The sequence below is a fragment of the Euleptes europaea genome, chromosome 5, assembly GCF_029931775.1.
Source record: "Euleptes europaea isolate rEulEur1 chromosome 5, rEulEur1.hap1, whole genome shotgun sequence".
NCBI lineage: Eukaryota > Metazoa > Chordata > Lepidosauria > Squamata > Sphaerodactylidae > Euleptes > Euleptes europaea.
In genome coordinates, this window is record NC_079316.1 from 27278440 (window position 1) to 27294739 (window position 16300).

The 16300-nt window shown below is 42.6% G+C and overlaps 1 protein-coding gene across 1 annotated transcript in view; it reads right to left on the reverse strand.

Annotated features, from left to right (window-relative positions):
• LEKR1 (leucine, glutamate and lysine rich 1) overlaps positions 1-16033 on the reverse strand; it is a 40404-nt gene extending 24371 nt beyond the window's left edge. Inside the window, exons 1-2 of the mRNA XM_056850215.1 lie at positions 15957-16033; positions 911-988 (exon numbers count right to left, since the gene is read on the reverse strand). Coding sequence (XP_056706193.1) covers positions 911-988; positions 15957-15982 — 104 coding nt within the window. The 5' untranslated portion in view covers positions 15983-16033. The remainder of the gene's footprint in view (positions 1-910; positions 989-15956) is intronic.
• Between the last annotated feature and the right edge of the window lie 267 nt (positions 16034-16300).

Consider the following 16300-nt stretch of genomic DNA (forward strand, 5'->3'; position numbering starts at 1 on the left):
CAGATGAAGCATATGAAAGGGTAACAGGAACAAAATTAGGATACAGTTATTATTGTGATGTTTTATACAGTACCTGAAAAAAAAATTAAGGGTTGAATCCTATTTACTGAGAACACAGTTGTGCTTATGGAATGGAAATTTCCTGCTTCCCCATTCCCTCTACAATCTGCTGGGCTCCTTGAAATGTTCTTCACAGGGGTCAGTGGAACCTCAGAAACAGGATGATGGGCAAGGAGGGTATATGCAATATGTGTGTGTGTGTGTGTGGGGGATTTAGAATCAGCAGAAGGGCACGGCTTGTAACCCTTTAGTTCTTTAAGGTAAAGGTCCCCTGTGCAAGCACTGGGTCATTCCCGACCCATGGGGTGATGTCACATCCCAACGTTTACTAGGCAGTCTTTGTTTTGCGGGATGGTTTGCCAGTGCCTTCCCCAGTCATCTTCCCTTTACTCCCAGCAAGCTGGGTACTCATTTTACCGACCTCGGAAGGATGGAAGGCTGAGTTAACCTTGAGCCGACTACCTGAAACCGACTTCCGTTGGGATTAAACTCAGGTCGTGAGCAGAGCTTGGACTGCAGTACTGCAGTTTACCACTCTGCGTCACAAGGCTTCTTTAGTGCTTTACCAAAAGTAAAAAAAGAAAAGACAGGCCTTGCCCGCAGGCTCACAATTTATAAAAGACAGAAATTTTCAGAAAACGAAGATGACACAATAAGAGGAGACGATGATGTGGAAATTTTAAAAAATAGAAAAATAACACAAGCACAAGAAGCGCAGATAACAAGGGGAAATGGCGATTAAAAGAGTCAGCAGAACAGTTATTATTTTTTTTTTTTAAAGGATATGATTTTCCAGACTTCAGCACTATCTTTGCATTTGTCTCCAATTATAACCAACGGAAACTTGTACCGAGATTCTGATCTTCCAATATCAGATTCCAGTTTCTGCAGTTCTCTTTGATAGTCCTGGACTTCTTTTGATGCCTTTCTAGAAAATAAAATTTCACATTACTAAGTTTTTTGCATATAAAATCTCTATAAACTTACCATGTAGTAATAAGGTTCCCTGGAGAGGCAGCATAAAAAAATTCTGAATAAATACACTTTCATTTGGCAAAATTTTAATGCACTCCAGAAGAATTTGTTTTATCCTGTAGTAACGAAATATCAAAGTGAGTTTCATTCCCTTTTTTGCTATTGAAGTTTAACAGGGGTGTTAAAAACTGTATTTGTTTTTCCTTTGTATCTGCATCAAGAATGCAAACAAACTGTATCTCATTTTCAGTCTGCCCACCCCCAAATTACCCCCACTCTGTTTATGTATTGCCCCCACAGCACAAGTGATTTAATTCCACATAATTTTCACTGTCATTAAGACCAGAATAAATTGCTGGCAATTCTCTTTCCTCCCCTCTCCCAATGCAAAAAAAAAAAAAGATATGGGAATGAGGGTACATTTTTCCACTGGTGGGAAAGGAAGGAGAGGATCTGTCTAACCACCAAAAAAGGCTATGCTGGGGATCATGGGACCTGCATGTACAAAAACCATATGGTAGGAGGGCTCTAAATGTGATAGGAATTGGGTGAGACTGAGTGAAAGGCTGGCTAGAAGCAACCCATAGCATTCGAGCAATGAGATGACCGGTCCATACTACTGGCTGTGGAAAATTTGTGTCACTGCTGTTTTGTCCTGAATACTGTTTTGGTGACTGGTTAGCTAAGCAGAAATACAAAGAAACTGAAAAGTGTTGCTACACGGAAGGGGTTGGAAAAGAAACTGCGGTGCTGTGGAACACAGGCAGGACAATGCTGCTGCAGTCGGCTTGTTTGTGGGCTTCCTAGAGGCACCTGGTTGGCCACTGTGTGAACAGACTGCTGGACTTGATGGGCCTTGGTCTGAACCAGCAGGGCTTTTCTTATGAAACAAGATTCAGAAGGGAAAACTGCATAAAGCAGCCAGCCAGAACTCCAGAGGGTTGCATTTTTCTAGAACAGTGTGTGACAGGCAGGTGGGAGAACTCGGATGGGGTGGGGGCCTTGGGGCCGCTGGATAGAGCGACCAGGCAGCAGCTCAGGAGAGTGCTATGGGGACACAGGCAAAAATCTTCTGGTGGGCTGGGTATGGCTTACAATCGCTTTCCCTTCCCCTCTCCACAACAAACACCCTGTGAGGTAGGTGAGGCTGAGAGAGTGTGACTAGTCCAAAGGCACCTAGCTGGCTTCATGTGTAGGAGTGGGGAAACTAATCCAGTTCACCAGATTAGCCTCAGCTGCTCATGTGGAGGAGTGGGGACTCAAACCTGGTTCTCCAGGTCATCACTCGAAACCATTGCTCTTAACCACTAAACCACGCTGGCTCTCTGGTAGCCTGGTAAGTGCTCACTTCCCATCAACAATTCTGGCTCTATTCCTGAAGATTGGCTAAATGCAATAATAATACCAATCTATAAAAAAGGAGAATTAGACCGTCCTGAAAATTATCGCCCAATCAGCCTCTTGAACATTATATCTAAAATCAATGCTAAATATCTAGAACAACGACTAGTTAAATGGACACAGGATAATAAAATCATTGGCCCTGAACAAATTGGATTTATAAAAGGATGTTCCACAGTGGACCACTGTCTCCTTTTATCTTGTCTAACAAAAAAATATATGAAATCGGGCACAAAAAAGTTATATGTTGCCTTTATAGATTTAAAAGGAGCTTTTGATTGAATTGATCGGAACCTTCTCTGGAACAAATTAGAGTCCCTGAACATACACCCCCGCCTTTTATATCTCATTAAACAACTCCACACAGGTACCTTTTGCCAGGTCAAATTCTCGGATGAAGGCCACTTAAACACCCAAAATTCCTACCTCAAAAGGAGTGAAACAAGGCTGCGTTTTAGCCCCGCATCTTTTTAATCTATTTTTAGCTGATCTTCCAAAGATTTTTAACTCAATTGATGGTCATTCTCTAAGATTGGAAACCTTAAAATTCCACTGTTACTTTACGCCGATGACGCCGCTATTTTATCTTTTACAAGGGTTGGCTTATTAAGACACCTACAACTGTTTGCTGATTATTGTAAACATAGCAAATTGCAAATTAATTATGCCAAAACCAAAATTCTAGTTTTCACCAAAAGCTGGCATCTTTCAAAATGGTCCATCGACAATGTACCAATAGAGCAGGTCAAGACTTTTAAATATTTGGGTCTCACTTTTAACTACAATTTAACTTGGACAAATCACAGAAATAATGTCATCAACTTAGCTAAATATTCAGTATCACAGATTAAACAATTTTTTTACTTAAAAGGGAACCAATATGTACCTGCAGCTATTCATGTTTTTACAGTTAAGATTTTGGCGCAACTACTGTATGGAATACCTGTCTGGATAGAAGCATTGAATAAAAATTTGGAAGCTGTACAGACTTCCTTCCTCCGCCAAATACTAGGACTTCCTAGTTGCGTCCCATTCCAATCTATCCTTAGTGAAACTGGAATGATGACTTTAGAGACCAAAGCTTGGCACTCAATTTTTAAATACTGGATTAAGATTCATTTTTCTCCAAATGAAAATCGTCTTACTCCCTTTTTATTAAAAGAAGCTGCAGATACAGAGTGGTTCACGCTTATCCCACACAAACTGAAAACCTTGGGATTAGATATAGACAACTTATTGATGCTGGACAGCCAAACCATTTTCCGAGCTATTAAGCAAAGACTACTTGACCATGAAAGACAAACAATCCTGCCTGCAACTCCTTTATCTTGTTCTTCATCCAAATTGGGTCTTTCTGCCAATTTTGGACTCCTCCAGGATTACTTCTACTTTCTAAGTTATCCTTCCCTCCGCAGACACTAGTTTTCTATATATACCTTATATTCACTGTACTCCGGCATACCTCATTTTATTCATATCTATTGCTACAGATTGCGATATTGATGTTTTATCATTTGCCAAATTCTGGAATACCTTGTACGATTTGTTATGCCAATAAAGGTTTTTGAATTTGAATTTGAATTTAAGTGCTCACTTCAGCCTCGCCTAAAGTGAGCTCTGACTCAAGAACGTTTATGCTGGAGCAAATTTTGTCGCTGGGTAAGGTCCCACTGGATTTCTCGTTTATTTGGCCACCTAGACTAGTAATCACTATACTACCAGCTGTGGAAAAGTCCTGCTGCTCAACACATGTGACCGTGAGATCTGACAGCGTATTTGGGTGATGAGGTCCCCCTTCTTCCAACCCAAGTGCCATTGCTAGGGACTCTGGGGGTGGAGCAGCCAGGTGTCTCTTGACGATGCCTGGATCCAGCACAACTGAGAATTCACTTCACAAGAAACATTTTGATCATTATCTGCGTTAGACTCTGATACCTGTGTGCTCCTCTGGGAGCTAACTTACCACTGAAAAGCACGGTTAAAATAAAAATAAATAAGCATCCACCAATTGTTCTGTCAAGGAATGAAAGCTCATTGTGCATCCAAGTGAATTCCCATGTGTGCAGCTTAACTGTAAGCAAATGGGGTCATTCGAGACAGCGACACCAGTTAACTCCAAACTATACAAACACATAAAGCTTTCTTACACTGTGCCAAGTCACTGGGCCCTGTACAGCTTACCCTTCAACCAGACTGAAGCTGCAAAACAGCCATCTCTTTAAATGACTCAGCATAATAAATAAGAAAACCTATCTACTGTAGACTGAATAAATAATGTCTCACACGCATATGTAGTATTACTGTTTTTCAAATGTATGTAGATGCTGTTGTAATTAATAAAATACAAATTCATTTAAAAGCACTACTGAATTCACAGTAGCTTTTTGTCATTGTGTATTTTCTCAATCAATGGATACTAATAGTATAACTGCTATTGTGTTGAGGTTGGGTTCTCATACATAAACAGGATGGGAACCACGGTTCTAGAGTATGTCTTTCTGCATTATATTGATCTTCCAAATGCATATGTGGGGAGGGAGGGAAGGCAAAGAATCTGCACCGAGCTCTTCTCTGGATTATTATTATTATTTTGATGTCAAATTGCTGCCCAACAATGGTGACCCCATAGGGTTTTCAAGGCAAGAGATGTTCAGAGGTGGTTTGTCATTGCCTGCCTCTGTGCAGCAGCCCTGGACTTCCTTGGTGATCTCCCACCCAAGTAGTAACCAGGGCTGACCCCGCTTAGTTTCTGAGATCTGATGAGGTCAGGCAAGCTTGGGCTATCTAGGTCAGGGCTGTCTCTGCATGGACTAGTTTAAATCAGGGTGGTTCAGGCCTCCTGACTCAGTATCTTAAAAAATGTAAACAGACCTGGCATCCCTTTCTGACAGACAAGGCACGACGAAGATTGAATGTCAAACCTCTTATCCAGAAAAAGAAAATCATCATATCAGGTGATGGGAAAATTCAAGATTTTTTTCCATATGAGTGGGGCTTATACTTTCAATGATGTTGTATTCAAGAAGATAGAATTTTACTATGAAAAAAACCTCTGCGCTTGTTTCAGCTGGACATTCGCTTGCAAAAAGCCCCCACTGCTAACATTTGACATGTAATGTTCTTGGTCTGTGCAGATGTGTCAAACTAAAGGCCCAAAGTGTTACTCAAGAGGCCTGTGTGTGACAACCCCCCCCCCTTTGCAGGTTAAGAGCACACAAACATGTACCTCGGTTACATTAAATTAGGAACTACTGCCTATGTGCACAAGAGCCCCGTGGCGCAGAGTGGTAAGCTGCAATACTGCAGTCAAAAGCTCTGCTCACAACCTGACTTCGATCCCGATGCGAGTCCATTTCAAGTAGCCGCCTCAAGGTTGACTTAGCCTTCCATCCTTCCGAGGTCGGTAAAATGAGTACCCAGCTTGCTGGGGGTAAAGGGAAGATGACTGGGGAAGGCACTGGCAAACCACCCCGTAAACAAAGTCTGCCTAGTAAACGTCGGGATGTGACGTCACCCCATGGGTCAGGAATGACCCGGTGCTTGCACAGGGAACTACCTTTACCTTTCACCTACTGCCTATGTATATTGGGGTCTAGAAATTTGGTAGTAACGCCTCGCTTTGGGAATGAGAAGGTTCCCAGAAACAAAGCAGGCAGAAAATAGAATTTGAGTCTAAATCTTTATTTTGAAATATAGATGAAGAAAAACAGGAGGCGGCTGCAGGCTCTTACTCACACACGCGACACACCTTAACCCTAGACAACACAACACCTAAGCAATAAAAGCATACAATAAAGGGGGGACAAATGAAAATATTCAAGCTTGTCTGACATAATGAGGAAGTCCTGCATAGAAGGAGAGTGAAGAAGGAAGAAGCAGGACAGAGATTGAAGTTGACTCCAGATCTCTGAGGATCCTGTGTTCAAACTACACAGGGGCAGTAGTGAGGAAGTCCAAAGTTCTGGGGGCTAGATTTATACCGTAAAAATGTTGGACGGTGAGTAGCAAGTGGGTTCCAAAGCCAGGATTGGCTTGGAGCCAAAAAGTTTGAATCTTACTGGCCACTTTGATTCCAACTGCTGGTGGGGGGACACATTATAGATGCAAAAGCGACGCACCTAAGGCTGGGGGTGAGCGACTAGAATGAACCAGGCACTAGCCGGTCTAAAGGGTGGACAAAGAACCAGGTGTGAACTGACGGCTTTATCCTCGCGCATTAAGGGTGTGTTTTCATAGCTAATCATTGAGACGTTGCCTGTATTTTTGACTCGGGAAGGGACTAATTCGCCGAGTTCCCATGTAGAACTACCCAGGCTGCATTTGGCATTATATGAGCAATCCTTGTGACATGTTCCATCATCCACCTCCTCACCCCTTTCCTTGTGGGCTCCAATCCCTTCTTTTTTGCAGCAAACCACAGCTTTGCCTTACCTCCAACCAAACCTGCAAGCTAGAGTTTGTGCCTAGGTTGGCACCCTGGAATCAGAAACCGCAATCAGAGGAAAGGCACACAAACCCAATGCATATTTAAATAAATGTCAAACTGTGGTTTGGAATTCTATCTGAACCATGGAATTGCCTTTGGAAAGAAGCTTTCCAGTATAAGAGGAAAACAACAACAACACAGGGGTGGAGGAGAGAAAAAAAGGATGAAAAAGAAAGCACGCCCAGCTGTCTTCTTTCGAGTGAAAACATTACCAAGCACAGAACATGACGAACCAGACATAAAAGTCACCTATATATATATTTCAAACAAGCTCAAGCAGGAGACCAATGCGAAACACCAGCACTTGGAAAAAGGTAACTGATTTGGAGTTTAGAACTGGATATCACAGCTACCAAGGAATGATGGATGCTGTCTTTGTGGGGTGGGGGGAAGCTATAGGAGATTCTGTTATGCTGTGTGCCAGGAGATTAGCTTCTGGAAATAGCAGGTAAGGACTTGTGGCACTATAGTTCAGTGATAAATCATCTGCTTTGAATGCAGAAGGTTCTAGGCTCAATCTCTCACATGTTCATTTAAAAGGATCAGGTAGCAAGGGATGCAAAAAACCTCTACCTGAGACCCTGGAAAGCACCTGCCGGACAGAGTAGACAATACTGGCCTTGACAGACCAGTGGTTTGACTCAGTGTGACACAGCTCCACGTGTTGATGAGTCTTCAGTCCAATTTACATTCACTTCCCACTGCAAACGCATGTTATCCCATGAACCTTCAGTCCATGATCCCTTTTCTATGGTACTCTCTGAAGACAAATTGAACCAAGAAGCACATGGGCAAGAGGGAGAAGGGAAGGACAGTCCAAAGCAGCTCGGCCTGTACTGGAGGAACAACTTGCTTAGACTGAGAAACCTCTTAGTCTGAGTCACCTCTTTTATAGGATCAGGTGGGACCCTATTGGCTCCTTCTGTCATGTGATTCTTGCCAAACTGGTAGTGAACTATCTACAGGTCCTTGGATCTTTTTTCCATGTAGGAAGAAAAGCAGAGAGCAGACAATTTTGAGGGTGACAATGGTCCATGGAGACACTGTTAAGCAACCATCCCCAGTGCTGGTCCTGGGTTCAAGATTATAGCCTCCTGGCTACTTTTCACTGAAAAAAAGTAGTGCAGGAAATATCAGTGCAACTGCATACAGTTTTACCTTTGGAGGTGTCAAACTAATTAATTTGGTGCTGAAATAGTACAGTTTTAGTGCAAACCTGCAGTCAGTGATAATATATTATGCTGACTGGTGGGTTTCTTTTAAACAGACAGAATTTCTAAACTCCCTTTCATCTGTTTCATTTCTTCCCATTTTAAGAAGTCAAAGATAATTAGTCAACTGTTCAATGATTTATTTGCATAATTATCATTAAATAATTGCCACAAGAAAGTAGAAACATTTGTTGAAGAATGTATGAAGACCTTTAAGTCTAAAGAATTTCTTTGAAATTTGTCATGTCCAATGATTTCCAGAACTGGCTGTCACTATGATTTATGTAACTGTTGAATTAAAGTATTACATTCAAAAGAACATTTGTACATGCCATATAAAACGTGGGTTAGCTTGCCAGTGTCACTGGTAGGTATTCCTCTGAAAAATGTGGATATTCTTTGTAACATTGCACAAATACTCAAGAAGAAAATCCAGAACAATGTAACAGACATCACACTTATAATGCAATTGTAATCACAGACTAAAAGCACCTAATTCTAAGCATCAGAACTGATATCATGAAGTATAATGCATGCTGAATTTCAGTAGAGTCAAACGTGTTGCTGTTTAAGTTATATGAGCATACAGGGTTAGTTCCAATCAGCTTTTCAACTGGTGAACAGGTAAAGTGGAATCCCCCACCAGCCACCAAATAAGGCTATGCCAGGGATCCTGGGACCTACATGGACAAAAGCCATGTGGAATGAGGGGGTGTAATAAGGAGGGGAAGTAGGCAAGGGTTTGTTAAAACATTGGCTGCATCCAACCCATATCCATACCACTGCTCCACCAAACTCCGTTCTGTTCATTTAATAATTTTAAATACTTCTATATCGCTTTTTTGGATACACTCAAAATGTGTAGTTCTTTAGGGTCTCAGAGAAAGGTATTTCCTAGCATGTGCCACCAAAGACCTTTTAACTGGAGGTATCAGTGCTCTACCATTATCCCACAGCCCCTCTTCAGAAACAACCAATGCAAATTCATTATCTGCGACTAGCCACACACTCTTGTGAGCACTGTTTTAGAAAAACTATTTGAATACACTTGTTAGGCACTCAACAGGACAGGAAGCTATTCCTTTCGGGCACTAAGCATTTTCGATGCTTCATCCAAATTGCCTTTTGTCACACAGGTACAGGTGGGGAGCTGGGTAGGTTGCTGAAATATTGTGTGGCATGGTATACTTTTGGTACTAACTCACCAAGCTTGTGCATGAAATCACTTAAGAAAATAGGGAAATGTATAAAATGGATTAATCAACGTAATTCTTAATATTCAGTACTAGGCAGATAAATTAAAGCGACTCCTTGAGATTCAAACACCTTATATGATACAAAAATTATCCATGCCCCTCCCACACATACTATAAGAAATATATTGTTGTAGTGGCATGAAGTGAAGTTATCAACAAGAATTGGAACTACTACTTTGCAGCTGGATGATAATTTCAAACCGCACACATCCTTGGCTATTTTTTTGTCCTCTACTATGGATGTCCCACATAATGAAATTTTCTGTTCTTACAGGTGGAAATCAGGGGATGGTAGTGGAAGAAGAGTTTTGGAAAATGAAGTAGGAGGAAAGGAACAATTTAACATAGTATTCCGGGAACACACTTTCCAAATGGCGCCACCCCTTTGGGTGATGTTGACTCTGGTGGGAAAGCCCTGCTTAGCAGTGATCATCAGAACCTACCAGAGGCAGAGCATGCCTCCAGAGAGCACTGCATTTACTTGAACAAGGAACTTTGTTGACTCTCTGAGGTGGGTCCCCATAAGGAGGAAATTGCGCTGGAGAGGGGAGCAGGAATGAATGAGTGCTCAAGGCCTGCTTCTGCCCTTAGCCCCAGTGGAAGCCTGAGGCCCAAATAATAACGTAAGCGGTCTAGAGGTGCCTTACGTGCAGCTTAAAGCTCAGTGGCAGAGCTCATGATTTTCACACAGAATGATCAGTCCCTGGCATTTCCACTTAAAGGACTTCAAATACTTCACACTGGGAAGACCCTTCTCTTCCAGGGCCAGTAGACCACACTGAGCTAGGTGGACAAAGGGCCTCGCTTTCTATAACTAGAAAGCCAGCGTGGTGTAGTGGTTAAGAGCGGTGGTTTGGAGTGGTGGAGTCTGATCTGAAGAACCGGGTTTGATTCCCCACTCCTCCCCATGAGCGGCGGACGCTGATCTGGTGAACTGGGTTTGTTTCCCCGCTCCTACACACAAAGCCAGCTGGGTGACCTTGGGCAAATTACAGTTCTATTAAGAGCTCTCTCAGCCCCACCCACCTCACAGGGTGTCTATTGTGGGGAGGGGAAGGGGATTGTAAGCCGGTTTGAGTCCCTTAAGTGGTAGAGAAAGTCGGCATATAAGAACCAACTCTTCTTCTTCTTCATATTTTAGCAGAAGAGAAGTGCAGTAGCAAGCAGACAGACAGAAGGCTACAATAATTAATGTTTTACAGCTGTATTAATCATGACAAACCTTACGGGCACCAATGCACCTTGTGCTTGTACCCGCACATGCCACTGTCTCCTCACAGGCACAGAGCAACTGAAGGCTTCCTGATTTGTGAAGTCTTCCAACATTCGCCAGTTTGCAGCCAGGGCACCTGGGCAAAATGGAGTTCATTTCCTTCCCACAAACGAGGGTTGGAAACTCTGTCTTGGGAAATTGGGGTGGGGGTGCCTGGAGTGGGAGGGAGCTCAGAAGGGATGAGTTGCCATAAAGCTGGCCTTCAGAAGCTGCCACTTCCACCAGGGGAATGGATCACATGCATTCTGAATTCTCAGAAGAACTCTGGGCCCTATCTTGAGACTGGTAACCTTAGTCTCCAACTGGGATTCTGAACTTTCAGATCCCAATGCACAGGGAAGAAATGAACTTCAGTTTATCTGAGTGCAGGCATTCATGCAATGTGGAAAACCGGAGATTATTTCAAGACTTCTCAAGCAAAGAAACATTTAATTGCACTCCACACGTGAGGGGAAGGGAGCATGAAAGGTGGATTAATGCTTCCTACTGAAAAACACTATCATACTTTGGTCACTGGAAAAGACAACCATGCTAGGAAAAGTTGAGGGCAGCAGGAAAAGAGGAAGACCCAACAAGAGATGGATTGACTCTATAAAGGAAGCCACAGCACTCAATTTGCATGACCTGAGCAATGCTGTTAAAGATAGGACATTTTGGAGAACTTTGATTCATAGGGTCTCCATGAGTCGGAAGTGACTTGACAGTACCTAACACACACACACACACACACACACTGAAAAACTGATTCATTCCAATGGCTGAATGGGCCCACTGCTCATTTTTGAAACACTAGCTATCTTTCATGTGTTCTTAAATCACGTTTGTGATCTTTCTTGTCGTTGTCATTATGACCTGGTCTTTCTTGTGATTGTTGTTTATAGGTGAATGAACAGGACGGATAAGGCTTAAAAGTTCAGGGGCACAGCCCCAGTCTCCCTTGGGGTTTTTAAAAGTTGGCAGGCATGCCTTACAAGAGAGCGATCTGCTGCTTGACATTTTAAACTTCAGCAACGTATGTTCTCAGTGTAGTTCAAACCTAATATGTGATCATTTACTGTAGCAACCACAAAACACTGAATTTGCAGTGCCTGTTATTTCCAGTATAATGGAAATGAAATGGTCACGCAGTCAAACAGTTCAAATAATCGTTCGGGCTGAATACTTGGGAGAAATTTCTCATCATTACATCATAATAACATTACATTAACTTGAGATGCTATTAATACACTTAGTTAATCATATTTACATTTAAACTGAAACAGAAGAAATTACTTTGCTAAATTAGACCAAGATTATATCCACATCTCAAAATTATATTTGGAAAGTCACTGCTGTATATTTACGTACATGGGGCATGCTGTTCTTTTCATTTACATTACTGTTAAAATATTTGGAATGCTTAGCAACAGAGTATTTGCAGTTCTGATAAAAAATGTGAATGCGGGAATTGCAGTGTACATTCTAAAAAAGGGAACCTTCTTTGATATTCAAGGAACTCCATGAAAATTTTTTTATATATATATATGTCTCACTTCTGAACTTGTTGCGGTTGAAGATTATACTTTATGAAAGCGCTGCTAGGAATCCCGTTGCGGGAATTTGAACCTGGCTCTCCCAGATCCAAATCTGACACTGACCACTACACCAATCTTGACTGGAATCCAGTGAGGCCTGCATGCACATGAAGCCTTTCCACAGTGCATGGAGAAGAGAGCAGCTGATTTCTCCTTGTAGCAGCAACCATTTATGGAATGCTCCTCCAGAGGGTTCCTTGACTTTGCAGTGAGCGCTTCTGGGTTTGCAAAGGGCTGTGGTGGGAGAGGTCAAAAAGTCCCCGTGCACAAGGCCCAGCAACTTGTTTTTTTTAAAAAAAACAAAAAAAAAACAATGGGAGACAGATGAGCAAGTCAGATTTGGTTTGGCTGGGACTAGAACTGTGAACATGGTTTTTCAACTAGTTTACCCATTGTTACCACTACCACCCAGATACCTGCCACAAAACAGACAATATCCACGTGTGGTGTTCAGCAGTCAGACCCTATTGTGCAGGGCCAGGGGGTCAGACATGTCTCACTCCTGCAAACTGTGGTCTGGTCTGAGCCAGCCAAGCTGTTACAATGCTTGCTGCACCCCTGCTCCTCAACAGCCTTTTCTGTGTATGTGTCTACATGAGATTTATGGGTTCTGCCTGGACTTTAGGTTGGTGCAGGTGTTTCCAGGATAGCATCTGTCCGTCCCCCCCCTCCCAAGTCTCTCAATCAGCCCTTCTCTGGTTGTAATGGATTTCCTGTTTTCTTTGTAGCTGCTGAATACTATATCATGGGGGGGGTGAAGCTGTTTCTTATTGCTGCAATGCCAGACTTTTTGTATTGAAAAGCTGGATCTGGACTGGGGCTTTTGTCTTGGACCTTGTGTGCCACTGCATATCCCTTATGCTTCTGACATGCCAACTTTACCTATTTTTCATCAGTGTCAAGTGCCTTGCCTGTTTGCTTCTTTCCATATCCAGAGGGTTACCTTGCATCAGTGAAATGGGATTGTTATGTTTGCAGCAGGAAGCTGCATGAGCTTGTTGAGCTTGGAGCCTCTCCAGGCTCCTGCGCTTGTGTGTTCTCATTGGCTCTAGGGGTTGCAGCCGCCCAATCACGGACTGGGGTGTGTGGCCCCGGGTGGCCGAGTGGGCATATAAGCAGGGGTTTGTTGCACAGTTCTCTAGTTCTGTTCTTGTTCACCTAATAAAGCAGTTGCTGTTGGAACTCCGTCTCCGGCCTCGTGTATTGCCCACGCATATATAATAGGGATATTGGCAAGTAGCATCTGGGTGAGGCGCTAATGTGGGCCATGTGCTATGTCCATACTCAGTGTTGGACAGCGTCTTCGGTTTGCTTATTTATATCCCACTTTTCTCCCTGATCAGGGACCCAAAGCAGCTTTTCAAGTTGTTCCCCCCTCCTCCACAATAATAACAACCACCTTGTTAGGGTCAGTTAGGCGGAGAGATTGTGACAAGCCCAAGGTCACCTGGCAAACTTCCATGGCTGAGTGGAGGATTCGAACCCGGTTGTCCCAGGTCCTTGTCTGACATTCTAACTACTACGCCACAGCACCCCTTGCGTCGGCTGCCTCATGGGCGCGAGCGGGAAAATCCAAATGTTCCCATCTATGTAGCAGCTACTCAGGTTTTGCAGGGATCTTTCCCAAGCCTTTGCAGCAATTTAGGTTTGTGAAAGATCAGAGAACAGTGAGAGAAACCTTGGAAGGTGCACAAATGCACCACAATGCTGTGGAAAAGGTCTTATTTTCCCATGTGGAAAAGGTCTTATTGTAGATGCAACAGTGTTTTGTGTTTTCTAGTCCTCCACAGTAAAAGTAAAATGGCCACATTAGGCCTCAGCTCTTATTTTTCCCAGGATCCTTCTCTATGCTTTCTTCATGACCACTGCTATTCTCGGCTCATTGCTGCCACAGAAAATGATGGCAATTCCTACCGGTGTCATAACGGCTGCCTTGATGCCTGAGCATGTAATCCTTGTCTCATGGGCAGTTTTTAATCACAGCACATTTCACTTTCAAAGTCAAGCAAAATCATCAAACCAAGGAGGTTTCGGTGTGAGAAGATAATTCATGAATTCATTTGCCTCCGCGGTCAGCATTCCCTTTTGTGAGGTCAAATCCCTAGCTACAGACTGCAGACTTAATGAAATACTCGAAGGCTTATTGTGTGTATGTAAAGTGCCGCCAAGTCGCAGGTGACTTATGCCGACCCCTTATGGGGTTTTCATGGCAAGAGACTAACAGAGGTGGTTTGCCAGTGCCTTCTTCTGCATAGCAACCCTGGTATTCCTTGGTGGTCTCCCATCCAAATACTAACCAGGGCTGACCCTGCTTAGCTTCCGAGATCTGACGAGATTGGGATGTACCATGCTGCCTTCCCTCCAGAAGACTTATTACCTAACCTTACAAAAAAACTTTTTTGAAAACATCTAAATCCCACCTTTCCGTTTGTGGTTCAAGGCAGGTTACACTTTGATATAGTAAAAGCCCAAATATAAAATAAAAGCTTTCTTAAGATCTAGGGTTGCCAACTTCCAGGTAGTAGCTGGAGATCTCCTGCTATTACAACTGATCTTCAGGCAACAGAGGTCAGTTCCCCTGGAGAAAATGGCCACTTTGGCAATTGGACTCTATGGCACTGAAATCCTTCCCTTCCTCAAACCCCACCCTCCTCATATTCCACCCCCAAAATCTCCAGGTATTTCCCAAGCCGGAGCTGGCAACTGTACATAAGACATGCTGTAAGTCTCACTGTGCCCTCGAGCAATCAGCAATATATCTGGCAGTACTTCCTGATGTGCCATGGCCAGTTGGCCTGTATGTCTGCTGTCTACTGATTGAGCAACTGTGAGGTAGGTAAAGCCCTGGATAATATACTCTGTCTCCTTTGAACTTGTTCCATCAGCCCTTGTGTAGCTCTCCTCTTGACACCTTATGACTACACACTCTGCACATCCAAAATCTGCCTTTTGATTGACAGGCTCAGCCCTCCTTTGGGTTCTCAGAAACGTGTTGGTCTGCTTGGCTTCTTTCTTGTTGCTTACTACAGGTAGGACTGAATATAATTTATATTCTGCACTATAATAGATGAAAACTGTTGGCTTAGATCCCACTGAAATTTACTGTGGGATTTCCTCCCATAGAGCATGACTTTTTTGCCTTCACCCCCACCCAACTGCAGCCCCAAATGATACTTTGGGGGGGGGGACATGAAACCCCAGCAACAGCATAAGGGGGAAGCTGGAGGGTAGTGTGGGAAGAGAACGGCAAGAAAGTCAGAGATAATCATGCTCATCCCATTCCTGTGGATCTATTCGATGGGCTCCAATCCTGTATGCCAAGATAATCCATATTCTATAGCAAGAAAAGGTGAATTAAGCTTATTTTTTAATCAACTAAAATTTTGTGATGTTATGAAATATACTTCTCCCTGTTTTCATATGGGATAAAAGATTTTCAATGTCTACTGTTCTATTTTTACAATTTCTTTACTCATTCAAAAAGATTTCATGCATGTAAACTCTGGTTGCAACATAATGTACAGTGTACTAATGTCAGCCCATACATAATAAAACCTTTCCCCATGGGTCATAAACTTTACAATAACAATCTCTGCTTCTCAAATCACCATTATGGATTTGAACACTGTTATTAATTTATTCATTATATTTTAGTACATAATTACAGAGGAATCAGTCAGAAAGAACTATACCCGATAAGAATAAAATTAGATGTCTTACGTGAATAGCTCTTTATAATAGCCCATTTCGGCAGTCGCTTTCTGGAATTTGTGTTCTGTTGTCTCTACTTGACTTGTTAAATCTGAAAAATAAAAAAGTTACTATTATTATTAATTCAATCCTGCTACCCCCTCCTCCAAGGTAGTTCACCAATAATACAGCAGATAGACTTTTATAGTGTGACTTATATCTTGGCAACTGACTTCTTTAATTGCCTCTTTTCATGATCTGTAGTGAACACACTTCAGATGTTAAACACAAATTTGGCAAGATTTTGCAGTATTAATAAGAAAAATTTCCCTAAGAAAACACAAGAATATAATGTTCTCCTGGTATGGATATGT